The 21,946-nt window shown below is 46.8% G+C and overlaps 1 protein-coding gene across 1 annotated transcript in view; it reads left to right on the forward strand.

Annotated features, from left to right (window-relative positions):
- The window catches only part of LOC144709333 (DEAD/DEAH box RNA helicase family protein), a 42,016-nt gene extending 24,238 nt beyond the window's left edge, over positions 1 to 17,778 (forward strand). Inside the window, exon 17 of the mRNA XM_078582865.1 lies at positions 17,376 to 17,778. Coding sequence (XP_078438991.1) covers positions 17,376 to 17,468 — 93 coding nt within the window. The 3' untranslated portion in view covers positions 17,469 to 17,778. The remainder of the gene's footprint in view (positions 1 to 17,375) is intronic.
- Positions 17,779 to 21,946: the final 4,168 nt, after the last annotated feature.

The following is a 21,946-nucleotide window of genomic DNA, read 5'->3' on the forward strand; positions in this document are numbered from 1 at the left end:
TTGGAAAGTGGCCGGTGCATTAGCGAGGCCAAAAGGCATCACGAGGAACTCAAAATGCCCATGGTGCGTGCGGAAAGCTGTCTTGGGGATGTCCTCCTCATGCATGCGTATCTGATGATAGCCTGACTTTAAGTCCAATTTGGAGAAAACAGACATACCATGTAGTTCCTCCAACAGCTCTTCTACCACTGGAATTGGAAATTTATCTGGAATGGTGAATTTTTTCAGGGCCCGATAATCCACGCAGCAACGCCACTGACCCTCCTTCGGAACCAGCAGCGCGGGGCTCGAATAAGGGCTGGAAGAATGGCGGATTATCCCCTGCGCGAGCTGCTCTTGGATGACCGGCTCCAACTCATTTTTCTGAGCGTGGGAATATCAGTAAGGCTGAACATTGACTGGAGTCACCCCTGGCTGTAATACAATGCGATGGTCCACTTCACGTGCCGGTGGCAGCCCCATCATCTCTCGAAACACGCCAGGAAAGGCATTTCTTTTTGCAACCTCAATAGAGTCCGTGCTGTCCTTCAAAAGAGCAAAAGAAACACGGGCTGTTAGATGGAATCCTGCAGGCTGTGCCCCCTGCCGACGACTTCTCTTGCTAGCTGCCAGTTCAGATGATTCTGCATGATCCCCACGCAGCATGTGGAGAACGCCGTCAACACTAAAACGCAGCATCAATAAATCAAAATTTGCTTCCATCCATCCTAGTGTCCGCAACCATTGAATACCCAAAATGACCTTGACCCCGATTCTTTCCAAGGGTAAGAAGTCTTGAACGACGGTAAGGTCTTGCACTACGATCTGCAGACCCTTACACATCTGATGCCGTTGTAGTCGATGTGCGTCCCCCAAGATAATGTCATATGGAGGGACGTCCGTCAATGGAGCGCCCAGATCCCGCAGCAGTTGCCTGCAATTGAAGTTGTGGGTCACCCCACTGTCAATCAAAATCGCCACCTGCCGCTTCTGGATTGTTCCCTTCACTCTCAAGGTGCCCTGAGAGGCTACTCCAAATAAAGCATTTAGCCCCGCCTTTGCCATTACTGCCAGCTCCTCGGGTGCTTGGCCCTGGGGCGTCTCATCCTTGTTCGAGGAAGGGTGGAAAGCCTCCTCTCCTTGGACTAAGTAAAGCCTCAGCTCTCTCTTACAGCGGTGTCCCGGCGTAAATTTATCATCACAATGGAAATAGAGACCCTTCTCCTTGCGACTCTTCCATTCCTCTTCCGTAAGTCCCACATATGACTTGCGAATTCTTTCCGTGTGCCCCCCTGTTGTCGCGGTGGAAAAGGGGCGGTTCCCCTGGGTGGACAATGGGGGTCGTTCCCGGCCTCCGCTCTTCGGGATCATTGGCAGCTTCTGTGGATGCTCTTCATTACTGCAGCCAATTGTTGTTCCGCTTCTAGGGCCAAATCCTGCAATTCATCCAAGTTCTGTGAGTTGGCACGTTGGACCTCGGAGCGGATCTCTTGGAGTAGGGCCGACACAAAGGCCTTTGCAAGGATACGTTGGGTTACATCATGTGCATAGCCCGCGAGTTGCTCAAATTCAGCAATGAGCTCGTCCACTGACCCTGTTTGCTGAAGTTTGAACAGGCGATGGTAAGCCTCGTCTGATGAATAGCCAAAACGCTTGGCAAGGCAGTGGCGAAAGTCGGCCCAATTGTGAAATCCAAACTGGTCATCGCGATAACAGAACCAATCGAGTGCCTTGCCTTCCAGGTGCATCGACACTAGCTGTAGCCTTTCTTGCGGACGAGTCTGGTGATGGCGAAAGTACTGCTCCACCCGCCTTAGCCACCCTTCCGGGTTCTCCCCATCAAAGCAGGGGATGTCCCCTTTGCTGTAAAGGCGCTGACGGTCTGTGTGGTCGTGGCGGAACTGGTGACCCCGGCCCTCCGCCTCCCACTCAATTGGGGGTTCGTCGCCATGTGCCTCCTCCTCAGCTCCCCCTTGAGCCTCCCATGTCCCTCCGTAGTGCGGCAAGACCCGAGGGTCGCCCCAATCCTCTCCCCCGGGGTTGACCCGGCCTCGCGGTTCCCTACCCCGATCATTCTCCGGGAAGAAAGGGTGCCGATTTGCCATTTGGAGCGATGGGGAGTTCCAGTCTCCTTGTTGGCGGTCCCCCACCAGTGGGTTGGGTCCGGCTCTCTCCGTGCCGGTCCCATTGGACGTTGTTCTCGACCGCCTTGAACCAACGCCAGTGCGCGAAGACGAGGATGGGGGGGTAACGGCGCCAGCGGGGGAATGCGGTCGCTTTGGCCCACTGGGTAGGAAGAGGCGCCCATAGTGGCTCCGATCCCTTCCCCAGGTGTGGTTCCGCTATGCGGGGTGGCCGGAGACGGTACGAGGCACCCACTGGTCGCCCCCATCGCAGAAGGATCATTGGCCGCTGATTGGACCAACAGGGCGGCATCAACTGGAACTGATCCTTCTGCCGTGGACCTTGGACCTGTGCTGGCGTCCCCGTCGTCCGCTGCCTGCTTTCCGGTGAGCATGGCACAGATGTGTGCCAGAGCGTCGTCGGTTGCCCTTCTAGATTCGGCCATCTGCGTCGATAATGCCTCAATGGCATTGGTGGTGTCGCGGATGGAAACGGTCAAATTCTGGACCTGTTCCTCCACTTCTTCCATCCTCGCTACAGTAAGCCCTTTCGTCATGGCCAAATAGTTAGCAGGGTCGTCGCTGGCGCTCTGATACCAAATTGTTAGAGTCCTCTCTCCTGCTAATGTAAAAGCTACTTCAGAATGAAACCCAAACAAATATGTCGTTCCGTCTAGTCAAAATATCTGGAGTGAAACACAGGGAGAGATTTGGTGAGGGGAAAGGAGGGACAAGAGGGCGCCGGCGTCTCAGGTGGAGTCGTGCCGCGCAGCTAACCCTTCGAGCGTTCCGTCGCCTGGAGGAGAAGGGCAGGAGAGAGAGGGAGAAACAGGTTAGGGTTCCGGGAAGGTTCAAGGAGGGGAGAGGGAAAGAGAAGAACGTACCACTATACTCGCTGCCGTCTTCTCCGTCGCTTCCCCCTTTTTCCATCGAGTGCGACTCCGTAATCTCTGCCCTGATGGGCTCCGTTGCAAGTCGTGGGCCCTCTCGTGGCCCATGTCGTTTCCTCTGGTAGACCCGTACTGGGGTCCTAACACACTGTCACCAGCGGGATTGCTCCAACCACTGCCAATACCCAATCAAATCAGGGAGGATATCACAATGGATTTTATTGAAGGATTACCAAAAGCAGAAGTGTTTGACTCAATTATGGTTGTGGTGGATCGTCTAAGTATAACCATTACATTGCTGTCAGGCATCCGTTTTCAGCTAACAACATTGCTGAAGTATTTACTGAAGAAATTGTCAGACTGCATGGCTTTCCTAACTCAATTGTATTGGATAGAGGAAGCCTCTTCACCCGTCACTTCTGGTAGGAGTTACACCGCCTCCAAGGAACACACCTCAAGTTCAGCTCTTCATATCATCCGGAGACTGATGGTCAGACGGAGGTCACTAACAGAGGATTAGAATGCTATCTAAGATGTTTTGCCTCAGAAAACCCAAAACGATGGAAGAACTGGTTACACTGGGCAGAATTTAACTATAACGCATCATACCATACTTCTATCAAAACTACACCTTTCAGAGCAGTTTATGGCAGAGATCCTCCCTCACTCATTCGTTATGGATCAACCCCATCTCCTTTTGACTCCATCGATAAGCTAATGCTCGAAAGGGATCAGGCTCTCATTTTATTAAAGCAACACCTAGCTAAAGCCGAGTCGAGAATGAAGAGCCAAGTAGACAAACATAAAAGAGACGAAGAGTTCCAGGAGGGTGACATGGTCTACTTGAAGTTAAGACCATATAGAATGAAATCCTTGGCACAAAAAAATGTGTGAAAGCCAAGTTCCGAGATACTATGGGCCATTAAAAAATCCTCAAAAAAATAGGGACCGTCGCTTATAAACTGGATTTGCCTCCTCAAACCACATTACACCCTGTTTTTCATGCCTCTCTATTAAAAAGGGCTCTGGGATCTCATCAACAAGCTACAAAAGAATTGCACCCACATCTAACTGCTGATTATGAATGGCAGGTGTATCCAGAAGACATCCTTAAAGTTCGTGGTACGCCATATGGAAGGGAAATCCTGGTTAAGTGGACCAACCTTCCCACTTCTGAAGCATCTTGGGAACAGATTCATAGATTCCGCAAGGCTTTCCCTAACTTCCAGCTTGAGGACAAGCTGATACTCCACGGGGAGAGTGTTGATAAGCACTATCAGAAGAAATAACAGAGAAGAAGGACCAGATCTGGTCCTTCTTCTGTTGACCTCTCCAACTGACTAAAAGAAAGGAGAAAGGTGTCACCAGCTACCCTATAAATAAGAAGCGACCCCTGGTAAGAGGACATATTCTTTTCTTGGTAGTTCTTGGCAGTTATGCTGAGTCTTGGGAGCTGTGGAGGGAGCTCGCCTACTGTGGAGGGAGGAGTCCGCCCTGGAGGGAAGACCGCCCTTGGATTGTGAAGGAGTGCCTACCGGGGAGGAAGGAGCCGTCTGATCTGAGTAGTGTTCGCCCAACCGATATCCGTCCGTCATCCGGTATCGGACAACCGATATCTGATATCCGGGAAAAAATGAGACGGTGTCGGATATCGGATATCGGTCGATATCCATCTAGAAGGGGTTAGACGGATATCGGTATCGGATATCGGGGGGATGAGGACGAGGCGGATACCGGATACTGGATATCGGTTTTCCGATATCCGGATGTCGGAGACGGATACCGGATGCCGGATATCGGTTTTCGATATCCGGATATCGGAACCGGTATCCGGATATCGGAACGGGTATCGACCGATAAAAATAAACTTTATTTCACACACTACCTCTTAGTTTTAAACGCATTGTATAGTTCTTGATTTATGATCAATGCCCATTAATATATAGTGTGCAATTTTTTTTTTCTTCCATATGGGATAACAGGATTCAAAGTTAATTTAAACTCTGAATCCCGTTATCCCACATGGGAGATATTAGAAAATTTTCTGTGTATAAATTAAATGAGGCCGTTATATTATTTAATATTAAAATAATATTCATATCTATTATCACTGCATTTAAAGAGCATCATATATATAAATTAATTTATTAAATAATGAGTACGCCGTCCAATATATAGAGACAAACATTTCTAGTTCCTTCCATATGGGATAAAGGGATTCCGAGTTTAACACAAAACCCGAACCCTATATCCCATTGGAAGAAATTAAAAACCTGAGACTGTATATAACAAATGAGATGAGTGACCAAATAGAAAGCTATCTTGGTACACCCGTGTCCACGTCATCTGTGCGAAATGCTTGATAAGTTATAAATATAATTATTTTTATTGTAATTCGATGCGGATATCGGTTTTCGATATCCGCATCTGATATCCGATAGCGGCATCTGTCCCCTTGAGATGGAGACGGATGCCGAATCGGGACAGATATCGGTATCGGATATCGACACTGTAGAAGCCGATATCCGAGACCGATATCCGATATCCGGATATCGAGAAAACCGGATACCGGAAATTGCCTCTCCGGTATCCGGTACAGCATCCGTCCCGATACCGGCATCCGGTACTGGTATCGGGACGGGCAAACACTAGATCTGAGTTTAAATCTCGCTATTCTGGTCATATCGCTATTGTTGGAACATTCTTGATCTGCATTTCAACTACTTTTACCCCATTGTTACTAGAGTGTAACAGATAGCTTGCCGTCTGATATCCCTTCAAGAGACAGTGGGAGCATACTAGATTGGTGCAAGTGGCGAGTGCATCTGCAGCTAGAACGAAAGGTAGAGGGGCAAGCGAGCACCCTTACCTTACCCCCCTTAGTGGTTGTATATGCCCACCTTTTGGTCTCCCGTTCACCAACACTGAGAAGGAGTGTGCTGTTATGCATCTCTTCACCCATGTGATCCATCCCTTTGGGAAACCCCTCCTCTTTATTGATGCCCACAGGAATCCCCAATCTAGTGTGTCGTAGGATGTCGCAAAGTCAACTTCTCACATGAACCCCTTGATCCCGTGCCTTTCCATGGATTTAAGATCTCTCCCGCTGCGACTGCGCTATCGACTATAAATGCTGATTGGGAGGGTATGACGAACCCCCCAATCACTGCCCTCAGCCTGTTCGGCAAGACTTTAACAATAATTAAATACACTTAATTGGATAGCGAGATTGGTCTGAAATCCTTGATTCTTTTCGCGCCTTGTAGCTTTGGTAGGAGAAACAGGTATGCCCGCTTGATTCTCTCCATACTGCTGGTTCCTTGGTGAAATTCTTCAAGTGTGGCCATCACATTTGGCCTCACCAATTCCCAAAATTTTTTTAGAAGGCTACTGGCAGGGTGCCCGTTTGCCATTGAGTCCTTTAAGTGCCTCCTTGATCGCTTCCTCTGAGAAAGGGCGGATCAACTCTACTTTGTGAACCGGATCCAACATCCGTGCGCCTGCGCCACACCACGCCCACTAATTGCGTAGTCCTTTCTTGTCAGAGGAGCAGAAGTTTTCTACAGCAGCACAGCCCACCGACTGTGGTCCGACATGTTCCTGGCCACCCACCTTCAATTTCTGAATGTTGTTTATCCTTCGCCTCCCGTTAGCTGCCAGATGGAAGAATCTCGTGTTCGCGTCCCCTGCATTTAGCCATAGTTGTCTGGCCTTTGTCTCCAGTCCATCTCTAGCTTCTTGTCTTCTTCTGCGACCACGCCCCTCCACTTCCTTCGATCCTGTGCTTCATCTTCTTCCTAAAACAGAGTATCCTCCTAGTCATCCAATTCTTTGATCCTATGCAAGGCCTCTCTATTGGTCTGCCTTTTCTTCTTGTGTATGGGCTTGCAGACCTCTATGAGGTGGTGTTGCAGTCAGTGAATTCTTGCAGCTAGTGTTTCCTTTTCGGGCCCAAGTTGGGTTTGTGCTGATCACTATCTCGTTACCTCATCCTTGAAGCCAGTCTCCAGCAGCCGCGACTTATCTAGCTTGAAATAGATGGGCCTTCTGATTGTTTCGTTTCCAGCCCATACAATTGGGGTATGACTGATAGTGGCCGTGAGAGTGATCTCATGTCTGCTTAAGGGAACTGTTCTGCCAGCTCTATTGAGCACAAAAATCGGTCAAATCTTGACATCTTGTTGTGGCCCATTGTGCTTCTCCATGTATATGTGGAATCAGTGGGTCCCATTTCTTGGAGCGATGACTGTGAAATGAAAGCTCAAAAAGCCTCTGAGTCAGTGTCTCTCCCTCCAGCGCTGTTTGGTCGGTCCTGTGCTTCTAACGCATTTTAAAGTCACCTCCCATCCATATGGGGCACCCTTGGAATGTGCCTACTAGATCAGCCAACTCTCTCCTTAGATCGCTTCTCCGTGTGATTTTTACTGGACTGTAGACCAAGACTACAACCATCTCGAAGATGGCGTTCATACGTTTCAGTTTGACTGCAGCAGCAAACTGACCCATCCACATGTCTATTTTTGAGAATATTCCCTCTTTCCATGTCACCACCCTCCCTGAACCTCTCTACTGCATTAACCACCAGAAAGCCCTGAATGAAGCCTCTTCCCACTGTATTTCAGTCCCTTGACTTGCACTTTTGAAGCATGGTTTCCTTTAGGCATGCCACTGTTGCTCCCCATTCTCTCATATATCTTCCCACTACTCCGCGCCTATTTTAGTCACGGAGTTTGCGAACTTTCCATGAGATACATTTATGGGGGACAATGTTGACCCCCTTCGCTGCCCTGTAGCGGCTTTAGTCCGACCATCTGTGCAATCTCTTAAGCTCTGTGGTTTATCGCAGGTTCCTACCTGGCCGTTTGTTCGCCAGCCGGCTCTGCTATATCACAGTTGGGATGGGCTTCCATGGCCACTTGTTCGTCAGCCAGCTCTGCTGCATCACAGTTGGGAGGGTCCTCTGTGGCCGTTTGTTCGCCAGCCGATGGTGTTGCTTCACTTTTGGGAGGGCATATAATCTCCTTGCATTTTCCTCAGGGTTCGGCTGCCTCTAGTGCTACCTTGTGCTGTGTACTCTGCCGCTAGCAGCAATCGTCCGCTTTTCCTGGCCATTGCCCATGCAACTATTCTCCGCTCATGATGGATGCCCAACCTCTTATGTTTGTATACTAGTCCTTCACTACCTTGATGACTGTTTTTGCCTGGACACAGGCGCTGACTTACGACTCTGCTGTTTCCTTCACTAATGGTCTCCCTTCTAGCGGGTGTGTCTTCCAGCCTATTCACATTCTCTTGACTCTAAGGACCTCCCCCCTTCCTTGTGTCTACAACTTGTTTCTCCTTTGCGGCAGATGTTTCTTGCATCTGGTTCTTCTGTCTTAACTGCATTATGCCCGCTTTACCGTGCGAGATCTCTCTGGTTTCATCCTCCATATCTGAATTAATAGCTACTTGCTGTCTCCTCGGGTCTAAGGCACTGCCTTCGTTTTGGGAGCTGCCCCCCTCCACCCCCCCTCCCGAAGGAAGTTGTTAATTCTTTGCCTTTGTCCCTTGCAGTGCACTGTCTCTTAGCCGGTGGCGGTGACGGTTGTAATTTTGTGGCAAGGCGAATCTCGTAAGTTCCTTCCCGGCCTCAAAAGTTTAGGATAGGCGGTGGTGTGGCTGCTAAGATCCCCTCCACCTCCAGTAGCACTATGTTTGGGTCCCCGGACTCCAAGCCATACGAGACAATACGTTTGAGTATGCCTAAAGGTCTGACCAAAGCCTCCAGCGCCGGTCTAATCCGATATCCCGTTGCGACGCCCCGAGCTTCTATAATGTGTGAGATACTTGATCCCCTTGATGAACCATCACTTGGAAGAATCTGGTGCCATCTCACTAGTGCTCCCCCGTTGACTACTTGCTCTCAGCTGATCAGTGCTGTGTATGCTACCATGCAACTATTCTCCGCTCATGATGGATGCCCAACCTCTTATGTTTGTATACTAGTCCTTCACTACCTTGATGACTGTTTTTGCCTGGACACAGGCGCTGACTTACGACTCTGCTGTTTCCTTCACTAATGGTCTCCCTTCTAGCGGGTGTGTCTTCCAGCCTATTCACATTCTCTTGACTCTAAGGACCTCCCCCCTTCCTTGTGTCTACAACTTGTTTCTCCTTTGCGGCAGATGTTTCTTGCATCTGGTTCTTCTGTCTTAACTGCATTATGCCCGCTTTACCGTATGCAGATCTCTCTGGTTTCATCCTCCATATCTGAATTAATAGCTACTTGCTGTCTCCTCGGGTCTAAGGCGACCGTCTTCGTTTTGGGAGCTGCCCCCCTCCACCCCCCCCCCCGCCGGCAGTTGTTAATTCTTTGCCTTTGTCCCTTGCAGTGCACTGTCTCTTAGCCGGTGGCGGTGACGGTTGTAATTTTGTGGCAAGGCGAATCTCGTAAGTTCCTTCCCGGCCTCAAAAGTTTAGGATAGGCGGTGGTGTGGCTGCTAAGATCCCCTCCACCTCCAGTAGCACTATGTTTGGGTCCCCGGACTCCAAGCCATACGAGACAATACGTTTGAGTATGCCTAAAGGTCTGACCAAAGCCTCCAGCGCCGGTCTAATCCGATATCCCGTTGCGACGCCCCGAGCTTCTATAATGTGTGAGATACTTGATCCCCTTGATGAACCATCACTTGGAAGAATCTGGTGCCATCTCACTAGTGCTCCCCCGTTGACTACTTGCTCTCAGCTGATCAGTGCTGTGTATGCTACCATGCAACTATTCTCCGCTCATGATGGATGCCCAACCTCTTATGTTTGTATACTAGTCCTTCACTACCTTGATGACTGTTTTTGCCTGGACACAGGCGCTGACTTACGACTCTGCTGTTTCCTTCACTAATGGTCTCCTTCTAGCGGGTGTGTCTTCCAGCCTATTCACATTCTCTTGACTCTAAGGACCTCCCCCCTTCCTTGTGTCTACAACTTGTTTCTCCTTTGCGGCAGATGTTTCTTGCATCTGGTTCTTCTGTCTTAACTGCATTATGCCCGCTTTACCGTGCGAGATCTCTCTGGTTTCATCCTCCATATCTGAATTAATAGCTACTTGCTGTCTCCTCGGGTCTACACGACCGTCTTCGCTTTGGGAGCTGCCCTCCACCCCTCCCGAAGGAAGTTGTTAATTCTTTGCCTTTGTCCCTTGCAGTGCACTGTCTCTTAGCCGGTGGCGGTGACGGTTGTAATTTTGTGGCAAGGCGAATCTCGTAAGTTCCTTCCCGGCCTCAAAAGTTTAGGATAGGCGGTGGTGTGGCTGCTAAGATCCCCTCCACCTCCAGTAGCACTATGTTTGGGTCCCCGGACTCCAAGCCATACGAGACAATACGTTTGAGTATGCCTAAAGGTCTGACCAAAGCCTCCAGCGCCGGTCTAATCCGATATCCCGTTGCGGCCCGAGCTTCTATAATGTGTGAGATACTTGATCCTTGATGAACCATCACTTGGAAGAATCTGGTGCCATCTCACTAGTGCTCCCCCGTTGACTACTTGCTCTCAGCTGATCAGTGCTGTGTATGCTACCATGCAACTATTCTCCGCTCATGATGGATGCCCAACCTCTTATGTTTGTATACTAGTCCTTCACTACCTTGATGACTGTTTTTGCCTGGACACAGGCGCTGACTTACGACTCTGCTGTTTCCTTCACTAATGGTCTCCCTTCTAGCGGGTGTGTCTTCCAGCCTATTCACATTCTCTTGACTCTAAGGACCTCCCCCCTTCCTTGTGTCTACAACTTGTTTCTCCTTTGCGGCAGATGTTTCTTGCATCTGGTTCTTCTGTCTTAACTGCATTATGCCCGCTTTACCGTGCGAGATCTCTCTGGTTTCATCCTCCATATCTGAATTAATAGCTACTTGCTGTCTCCTCGGGTCTAAGGCGACCGTCTTCGCTTTGGGAGCTGCCCTCCACCCCTCCCGAAGGAAGTTGTTAATTCTTTGCCTTTGTCCCTTGCAGTGCACTGTCTCTTAGCCGGTGGCGGTGACGGTTGTAATTTTGTGGCAAGGCGAATCTCGTAAGTTCCTTCCCGGCCTCAAAAGTTTAGGATAGGCGGTGGTGTGGCTGCTAAGATCCCCTCCACCTCCAGTAGCACTATGTTTGGGTCCCCGGACTCCAAGCCATACGAGACAATACGTTTGAGTATGCCTAAAGGTCTGACCAAAGCCTCCAGCGCCGGTCTAATCCGATATCCCGTTGACGCCCGAGCTTCTATAATGTGTGAGATACTTGATCCCCTTGATGAACCATCACTTGGAAGAATCTGGTGCCATCTCACTAGTGCTCCCCCGTTGACTACTTGCTCTCAGCTGATCAGTGCTGTGTATGCTACCATGCAACTATTCTCCGCTCATGATGGATGCCCAACCTCTTATGTTTGTATACTAGTCCTTCACTACCTTGATGACTGTTTTTGCCTGGACACAGGCGCTGACTTACGACTCTGCTGTTTCCTTCACTAATGGTCTCCCTTCTAGCGGGTGTGTCTTCCAGCCTATTCACATTCTCTTGACTCTAAGGACCTCCCCCCTTCCTTGTGTCTACAACTTGTTTCTCCTTTGCGGCAGATGTTTCTTGCATCTGGTTCTTCTGTCTTAACTGCATTATGCCCGCTTTACCGCGAGATCTCTCTGGTTTCATCCTCCATATCTGAATTAATAGCTACTTGCTGTCTCCTCGGTCTAAGGCGACCGTCTTCGTTTTGGGAGCTGCCCTCCACCCCTCCCGAAGGAAGTTGTTAATTCTTTGCCTTTGTCCCTTGCAGTGCACTGTCTCTTAGCCGGTGGCGGTGACGGTTGTAATTTTGTGGCAAGGCGAATCTCGTAAGTTCCTTCCCGGCCTCAAAAGTTTAGGATAGGCGGTGGTGTGGCTGCTAAGATCCCCTCCACCTCCAGTAGCACTATGTTTGGGTCCCCGGACTCCAAGCCATACGAGACAATACGTTTGAGTATGCCTAAAGGTCTGACCAAAGCCTCCAGCGCCGGTCTAATCCGATATCCCGTTATGACGCCCGAGCTTCTATAATGTGTGAGATACTTGATCCCCTTGATGAACCATCACTTGGAAGAATCTGGTGCCATCTCACTAGTGCTCCCCCGTTGACTACTTGCTCTCAGCTGATCAGTGCTGTGTATGCTACCATGCAACTATTCTCCGCTCATGATGGATGCCCAACCTCTTATGTTTGTATACTAGTCCTTCACTACCTTGATGACTGTTTTTGCCTGGACACAGGCGCTGACTTACGACTCTGCTGTTTCCTTCACTAATGGTCTCCTTCTAGCGGGTGTGTCTTCCAGCCTATTCACATTCTCTTGACTCTAAGGACCTCCCCCTTCCTTGTGTCTACAACTTGTTTCTCCTTTGCAGATGTTTCTTGCATCTGGTTCTTCTGTCTTAACTGCATTATGCCCGCTTTACCGCGAGATCTCTCTGGTTTCATCCTCCATATCTGAATTAATAGCTACTTGCTGTCTCCTCGGTCTAAGGCGACCGTCTTCGCTTTGGGAGCTGCCCCCTCCACCCCCTCCCGAAGGAAGTTGTTAATTCTTTGCCTTTGTCCCTTGCAGTGCACTGTCTCTTAGCCGGTGGCGGTGACGGTTGTAATTTTGTGGCAAGGCGATCTGTAAGTTCCTTCCCGGCCTCAAAAGTTTAGGATAGGCGGTGGTGTGGCTGCTAAGATCCCCTCCACCTCCAGTAGCACTATGTTTGGGTCCCCGGACTCCAAGCCATACGAGACAATACGTTTGAGTATGCCTAAAGGTCTGACCAAAGCCTCCAGCGCCGGTCTAATCCGATATCCCGTTGCGACGCCCCGAGCTTCTATAATGTGTGAGATACTTGATCCCCTTGATGAACCATCACTTGGAAGAATCTGGTGCCATCTCACTAGTGCTCCCCCGTTGACTACTTGCTCTCAGCTGATCAGTGCTGTGTATGCTACCATGCAACTATTCTCCGCTCATGATGGATGCCCAACCTCTTATGTTTGTATACTAGTCCTTCACTACCTTGATGACTGTTTTTGCCTGGACACAGGCGCTGACTTACGACTCTGCTGTTTCCTTCACTAATGGTCTCCCTTCTAGCGGGTGTGTCTTCCAGCCTATTCACATTCTCTTGACTCTAAGGACCTCCCCCCTTCCTTGTGTCTACAACTTGTTTCTCCTTTGCGGCAGATGTTTCTTGCATCTGGTTCTTCTGTCTTAACTGCATTATGCCCGCTTTACCGTGCGAGATCTCTCTGGTTTCATCCTCCATATCTGAATTAATAGCTACTTGCTGTCTCCTCGGGTCTAAGGCGACCGTCTTCGTTTTGGGAGCTGCCCCCCTCCACCCCCCCTCCCGAAGGAAGTTGTTAATTCTTTGCCTTTGTCCCTTGCAGTGCACTGTCTCTTAGCCGGTGGCGGTGACGGTTGTAATTTTGTGGCAAGGCGAATCTCGTAAGTTCCTTCCCGGCCTCAAAAGTTTAGGATAGGCGGTGGTGTGGCTGCTAAGATCCCCTCCACCTCCAGTAGCACTATGTTTGGGTCCCCGGACTCCAAGCCATACGAGACAATACGTTTGAGTATGCCTAAAGGTCTGACCAAAGCCTCCAGCGCCGGTCTAATCCGATATCCCGTTGCGACGCCCCGAGCTTCTATAATGTGTGAGATACTTGATCCCCTTGATGAACCATCACTTGGAAGAATCTGGTGCCATCTCACTAGTGCTCCCCCGTTGACTACTTGCTCTCAGCTGATCAGTGCTGTGTATGCTACCATGCAACTATTCTCCGCTCATGATGGATGCCCAACCTCTTATGTTTGTATACTAGTCCTTCACTACCTTGATGACTGTTTTTGCCTGGACACAGGCGCTGACTTACGACTCTGCTGTTTCCTTCACTAATGGTCTCCCTTCTAGCGGGTGTGTCTTCCAGCCTATTCACATTCTCTTGACTCTAAGGACCTCCCCCCTTCCTTGTGTCTACAACTTGTTTCTCCTTTGCGGCAGATGTTTCTTGCATCTGGTTCTTCTGTCTTAACTGCATTATGCCCGCTTTACCGTCGAGATCTCTCTGGTTTCATCCTCCATATCTGAATTAATAGCTACTTGCTGTCTCCTCGGTCTAAGGCGACCGTCTTCGCTTTGGGAGCTGCCCCTCCACCCCTCCCGAAGGAAGTTGTTAATTCTTTGCCTTTGTCCCTTGCAGTGCACTGTCTCTTAGCCGGTGGCGGTGACGGTTGTAATTTTGTGGCAAGGCGAATCTCGTAAGTTCCTTCCCGGCCTCAAAAGTTTAGGATAGGCGGTGGTGTGGCTGCTAAGATCCCCTCCACCTCCAGTAGCACTATGTTTGGGTCCCCGGACTCCAAGCCATACGAGACAATACGTTTGAGTATGCCTAAAGGTCTGACCAAAGCCTCCAGCGCCGGTCTAATCCGATATCCCGTTATGCGCCCGAGCTTCTATAATGTGTGAGATACTTGATCCCCTTGATGAACCATCACTTGGAAGAATCTGGTGCCATCTCACTAGTGCTCCCCCGTTGACTACTTGCTCTCAGCTGATCAGTGCTGTGTATGCTACCATGCAACTATTCTCCGCTCATGATGGATGCCCAACCTCTTATGTTTGTATACTAGTCCTTCACTACCTTGATGACTGTTTTTGCCTGGACACAGGCGCTGACTTACGACTCTGCTGTTTCCTTCACTAATGGTCTCCCTTCTAGCGGGTGTGTCTTCCAGCCTATTCACATTCTCTTGACTCTAAGGACCTCCCCCCTTCCTTGTGTCTACAACTTGTTTCTCCTTTGCGGCAGATGTTTCTTGCATCTGGTTCTTCTGTCTTAACTGCATTATGCCCGCTTTACCGTGCGAGATCTCTCTGGTTTCATCCTCCATATCTGAATTAATAGCTACTTGCTGTCTCCTCGGGTCTAAGGCGACCGTCTTCGTTTTGGGAGCTGCCCTCCACCCTCCCGAAGGCAGTTGTTAGTTCTTTGCCTTTGTCCCTTGCAGTGCTCTGTCTCTTAGCCGGTGGCGGTGAGGGTTGTAATTTTGTGGCAAGGCGAATCTCGTAAGTTCCTTCCCGGCCTCAAAAGTTTAGGATAGGCGGTGGTGTGGCTGCTAAGATCCCCTCCACCTCCAGTAGCACTATGTTTGGGTCCCCGGACTCCAAGCCATACGAGACAATACGTTTGAGTATGCCTAAAGGTCTGACCAAAGCCTCCAGCGCCGGTCTAATCCGATATCCCGTTGCGACGCCCCGAGCTTCTATAATGTGTGAGATACTTGATCCCCTTGATGAACCATCACTTGGAAGAATCTGGTGCCATCTCACTAGTGCTCCCCCGTTGACTACTTGCTCTCAGCTGATCAGTGCTGTGTATGCTACCATCGAGCCCCCAACCCTCAAGAAAGAAATGTCCACTCTTGAGGGACCATGCTTCTGCTTTGGCGAGGGTTATAGCTTTTATATGGAGACCCATCCATACATTGTTTGCTGTTGGGGAGCCTCTCAAGATCTCCCCAATTAGACAGCCCATGTGGGCACCCTGGTGGCTTGATGTCTCTCTTTTTTGCAAATTGGTGTCTTCTTTTGACTGAGGGCCCCCCGGGCCCTGAGCTTTCCGGTTGGGGGTGATCTGTCTGGCAACATCTCTGCCTTCTCTTGGGCATTTCATTTGGCGATGGCCTGTCCCCTTGCATCTTTGGCAAACCAGCATGCCTCAGCATTCCCTTGCCCGATGTCAGCTCTTCAAGCAGCAATAACATTGCTCTTCACTTCCTCCCACTCTGTGTGGCTCTGGTCGACGGATAGGTCTTTGCTGTCGTAGAGCTACTCTCACCCACCTGTCCACTTCTTGTGTATATGGCACTTGTTCCACCATGCCTACTCTGTTAGTGACTGGGAGGGAGCCTAGTCGTCCCACTCCTTTTCGATGCTCTTTCATCCATGTCCCTGGGCTTCCTCTGTGCATCACTCCTTTTTGGAGTGGGAAGCTGCAATTCCATCACACCGTTTTTCTCTCTTTCCCATGTGGTTTGTCTCCCGGGGTTCTGCTTGACCGCCTCTGCAGGTTGCCTAGGGCGTGGTGCAAGGAAAATGCATAGAATTTGGCTCCTCTTTAGTCTCTCCATGTCTTAGTTAACATCCTCATGGTCCCCTCGCGCCACGTACCCATCTCTCCACGAGTCGTTACACTCCGTTGTGGAGTTTGCCTCCAGATGGTCTTCACGCCCCCAGGCCAAGCGGTATGGGCTGTTCTACACGAGACTCATGACAGCCTGGGGTCACCTCTGGACTCCCTGTCCTCCAAAGCTTTGGTGGTGCCTGACCTGGGTGCGTTCCCACCTGATACCCTGGCCACTACGACACCTTTACCCATTCAGAGCTCTCACAATCGTGGGGACAAAGGTGTCGTCTCAAGTTGTTCTCGCCATTGGGGTGCCATCATGGCACCCTCCTCCTTACAAATGCGGCCCCCTCTTCATAGCATCATCCATAGCTTCCACCTCGTGTGATCTTTGCGTGTGTGTTGCCCTCACCCTGCTGATACTGTCGCAGTCGTCCGGCACCTATCCCGGCGTGGAGGCCGAGTAGAAGACTACAGGATGGTTAGAATCCATTGTTAGACAAGCGAATGGTAGTCTCATTGTAGATTTCTCTGGATTCGGTAACCAGTTGTAGGAGGTGGGGGGAATTTGGGTGATGAGGTAGAGGTGTTGCTTCAGGGCCTCACCAAATACTGAGGCTCGAGGGATTTGAATGCAGCGCGTCCTCCCGTCCAATAACTTGATAAAGATTTGGTTGTTCTTTGTAGCTGCCCCCCCGTCCACACAAACCCTGGTATTGTTGGAGGCCCAAGATTTGTTCCGATATGCGGTGATCTTCGCGGCCTTCTGCTTCTCAAGGGAAGCAGTTGTGGGCTGCATCTCCATGTCTTGTATCTTCCTATTCTCCAAGAAATCCTTGGGTTCGCTGTAGGTGGGAGTTTTTAAAGTTTTTACTTCTTTCATCTTCTGGGGAGAAGGGCATGGGCTGGAATTAAATGAGGTTTAAATCATAGTTTCATTAATAGAGATGGCCTTAAATAATCATCTGTGCCAGAAAGGTTGGAAGTTTAGAGCAATGGTCAAATCTTTGTAAATGTGTTTCTCTTCTATTTATTTTGTTTGAACATTTCAGGTTTAGATCCTTTACATGGTTGCAATGAAAAGTTTCAGGTTTAAAACTTTGGATATTAGATCGGAAAAAGGATCTTCTAGTTGTCGATGAATTTTATCATTTCGTTTTCCTTAAATGACCCATTATTAACCTTTGAATTCCAAGTTGGGACATCTTTCTGATAACACTTTCCCTAACGCAGAAGGTGCTAGGTGCGTCAAACGATCTCCAGAGCTTTCCAAGGCTGAAAGGCGAGCTCAGCATGAGGCAGCCCTTGTGCCTACTAGGCGACTGATTGAGAAATTCGCTTGCGACAAAATCTAAATTTTGGCTCGTCGCCCCTTAATTTCAAGTTCAAGGTACTTTTTTTGACTTAAATTTATTTTCAGAAGCTCGAGTAATTGAGCGTCTGCTGCCAAATTGAGAATGTCCCGATCAAAATTTTGGTAGGTCTTTGTACCTCCTTTGAGTGATAGAAAATATGTACCCTGGTAGATCTTTGGGGCCCCTACAACAATTCAATGTAATTTTGTTCCTTACTGTAAATGTGTAGCTTTTTACAAAGCTTTTAAGAATTTATTGTGTTTCTGGTTGACACAGTGCCATATTACCGCTGTTCTATCCCCTGGGTCTTTTTCTCTCTTTAATTTAAAGTGTTTGCTGGCCACCTGCATTCCCACCTTTCACTGTTTCCTGGGCAGAATAAGCCATAGAGGATGAAACAATAGAACCAACTGGCCACAAGAGATGTCTACATTCCCAGTCTGGCAGAGGAGTCGATGGGAATGTGCCATGTATCCTCCTACTAATCATCAGTCAATGTCTGGAAATCCTGGCTAATCCAAGACAGTAATTTATCTCATGGTCAAGCTCTCTGATCTGTGTAATCATGGACCAGAGGGTCTTCGGCCCTTCTTCTACCACCAGCTTCAGGATCTGGGCCACGCAGGGCATGTGGTTAAACACCGTGTTTCGATCGCTGAGCCCTTCCCTCGGGCCAACACAGGCCTTGACTGTCTTCTAATTGGCTTCTCAGTATTGGACGCCTTTTGAACAGTCAAAGAGGGCTGCGGCTTTCTGTTGAGCTCTTCAAGGATATAGGACATGAGTGACATCTAGGTGGGCTATGTGAATTGCCCAGCTTTTATCAGTCCAGGAACCCTTCACTCCCATGAAGATCTGCTTCAAAGAGGCCTAAACTCAAAATTAATGAAGATCTTTGGGTTGAACTCTCGCAGCGATGCCGCATGTCATTGTACTGGATGCTTTGGAACACACCCTGTGTACCCATGCTGGGCTTGATTTGTGGGCTTAATAATCTGAGTGGGGGATTGGTAGAGTGACTCCTATCAGCTATCGGATCAGATGCAAGTCGAGATGATCAAAATCGACGGCTGTGGGGGTTTGACTTAGGATTGGATCATCTTCTTTGTTATGAGATTGTCTCGTGACTCCGTAATCTGGTGGGTTGCTATGGATCACAACCAGGTTGGTGGTGATTGAGATGTCTACTGAAGTTCTGTTACTAATTTAAAGCGACACTTTATATATTTTTTTCCAGACTTTAATCTGTATGAAAATATTAAATAATCCTGAGATAGAGATAATGCATGTATCAGCTGATCTGGAAAACATTGCTTCTGATGCTACAATTTTAATTTTCAAACTTTGGAACTAATCTCACTTTCTTTTATATGTTTATGGTTTCACTAGAAAAGCATTTACAAACATCAAGGACTTGTCCTCTACTCTATCAAAAAAATAAAAAATCCAGATATGTGACTGTATTTCAGTTGATGTAGAACAACACAGCCTGTGGCCCAGTAAGATAATTCCTAGAAGTTTTAACTAAAAATATTTATCATTCCATAGTTTACCAGATTTTAGAAAAGAATTCACTAACAGAACTGATCTATCCTCTTATTTCTATGATTTTTTTTATAAAAGGTAGTACTTGTTGCAGTTGATGTGGAATAAATATAAGAATGGGTTTATATTGACCCTATTGCGTCATCTCTCCATCCAGAAATTCAGATATTTATCAAAACCATGGACTAATGTGACTTAATATTTATTTGTTTGAACATTTAGCATGTTATCATGATATGATGCCTAAAATATGTTTGAATTACAAGGATTGATGTTGACATTACCTCTCTCTAGTATATAATCGTTGAGTTGATTTCTCTACTTTCACAAGTAAAATTACGATTAAGGATAATGCATATTGATTGATTGAAATCCTCTATACACAGCAATAGATGATCACCAATCTCAGGGGTCATGTCAATAGAGAGATTGCTTTTAAGCCTACTGCCACTTCAAAAATAAGCTGCCAAATTTGGTTAAAATACTTGGGCCAGACCAAGTACCCTCTATTTCCTGAATTTTTTGAAGGGCCTACACATTAGTAATGATGCACATGCTGATGCTCTATCATAATTCTTTTTCCTCTACACCATATATGCACACAATTGGGAAAGCAGAAGTGAATATTTGAGGTAGAATTACTAGAGTCTTAGCTCTGTGAAGAGTAACTTTCATCTTTGAAAGCATCATTGCAAGACCAATCATCCCTTGAAAATTGTGAGAGAATTTAGGCCATTTTGAGTGGGATTAGTCCCTTGTCACAAGCTATATTTTTTTAGCCCTCTTCTGGCACCAGAAACACCAACTGTCCAGTGAGCTTCACCCTGGGAGAGTACAAGTCCAAGAAACATCCTAGGTCTAACAGAAACACACGACAAGAAGTGATTGCATTTACCTCGGGTACACATGCCTATATTGTATCTAAGGACTGTTCTTGAATCACTGACTCGGAGGTAGACATGGTCGTTCTGTTCTTTTTGTGCGAATTTGTGCGAATTGTTCGTTCTGTTTGGTTTTCTAAACAGAACAAAAATAAATTCAAACAGAACATCACACAGACCCGTGTGCGGTTCTTTTGTTCGCTTTATGCGAATTTTATTCAATTTTTGTGCAAATGTGCGAATTTGTGTGAATGTGCGAATTTGTTCGTTTTTGAAAAAAAACAAAGCAAAGAACAAGGCCCTGTGCGGTTCTTTGTGCAAATTTTTTGTTCGTTTAGAACAAACAGAACAGAACAACCATGTCTACTTGGAGGCCTCCATCCATGTGTCATGTACCCCTTACTTCGTGAAAATGTGTCAGATACCTCTTATTGTCTTTGGTAAAGAACAAGACTTGATACATCTCACAAACACCCTTTTCATCCATGATGTTCTCTATGTTCCCAACTTTATCGTCATCCTTCTCTATTGTAATGCCCTAGCCTTATTATCATTTCTCCATGATCTATGGGCTTCAGCTCATTAGGCTCATCACTATAGAGTTATTTCCCATCACTATATGTTATTAAAGGCTTAGGTGTCTTGACGTCTCCAAACTTTGCACTCTGTGATAGGTTTCCCTCTCTGATTTCTCATGCGAGTTGCGTTAGTTAGCAAGCATCACTGCTACTGTCTGTTTAATACTTCATCTCCTTACAATTATTGGTATTGTATTGTGTTTTTGGATGATTACTTTTGTGTCTGTGTTTAGATCCTCATGTTCTCTCCATTGTCCAACATTTTATTGCCAAAATCACCAATCAGCTAACCCCCAAAATTCTCCATACTGACAATATGTAATAGTTAACTTAAAGGTGAGTAGAAAAATCACACCAGTCATATTTATAATTTTAAGTATTATCAAAATGTAAATTTCATTTAGAATATATGCTTTGTAGATTCACAGTACAAACAATATCTAAGAGATGCCTTCCTCGTTTTATATTTTTCAAATTCAATATTTTGCTTCATTTGATACTCATTTTGCAATTTAGATATCAATCAATGTCAATATATAATTTATAAGACTGATAATTTGGTTACATGTTAAGCTACAGCTTTAGACAATGAAAATGGATATTTTCAAATGAGGAGACTACGAATATCATAACACTGATAAGAATAATAACCTATTATCATCTTTCATTGGTTAAGTGCAACAATATTTTTTTATAACAGTAGACTGATAAGAAAAATAGCATAGTTTTACCTTTCAACTTGTAGTAACATAGATTATACCTGCTAGCAATCTGAGAAATGACAAGATTCTAAAGTTCTCAACGCACTTAAAAGAAAATATCTGAGGGAAATGATTAAATTTATTCCATGTAAAATTTAAGTATTGTTTGTAATCTTTTTAATGTTAGACCAATGTCAGGACTGACATAATTTTAGTTATTCCCCAGATAAGAATAATAACCTATTATCATCTTTCAGTGACCGAGTGCAACATTGTTTTTTTATTGTGTTAAACTGATAAAACAATCTGTATATTTTTAACCTTCAACTGTTAGTAACAAAAGACAGATATCTTTTACTTTGACAAGAACTCATCTTATTTTTATTAGCTTTCAAATCACAAGAACAAAACAGACGAGCTCATTTTTAATATCATAATAAGGAAAAATATATAAATTTCATTTTTTTATTTTACAAACTAAAAGTATTCATAAATATTTAAATCATATTTCAATAGTTAAAAATTGAAATAATCATATCATGTCGTCTTTTAACTAATAAAAACAAAATGCACTCATGTTATTTTTTCTTTAGCTAGTAAGAGAAATAATAGCCCAATTTTGTTTATTAGTTTTTGTTTGAAATTATTGAAACATAAATATGTTTCTTTTTAACTCTTAAACGTTGAGAGATTTGATTTATGTTGTTATTGTAGGAACTAAACACAAATACACATCTCATAAAT

This window comes from Wolffia australiana, chromosome 11 (genome assembly GCF_029677425.1).
Source record: "Wolffia australiana isolate 7733 chromosome 11, ASM2967742v1".
NCBI classification, from domain to species: Eukaryota; Viridiplantae; Streptophyta; class Magnoliopsida; order Alismatales; family Araceae; genus Wolffia; species Wolffia australiana.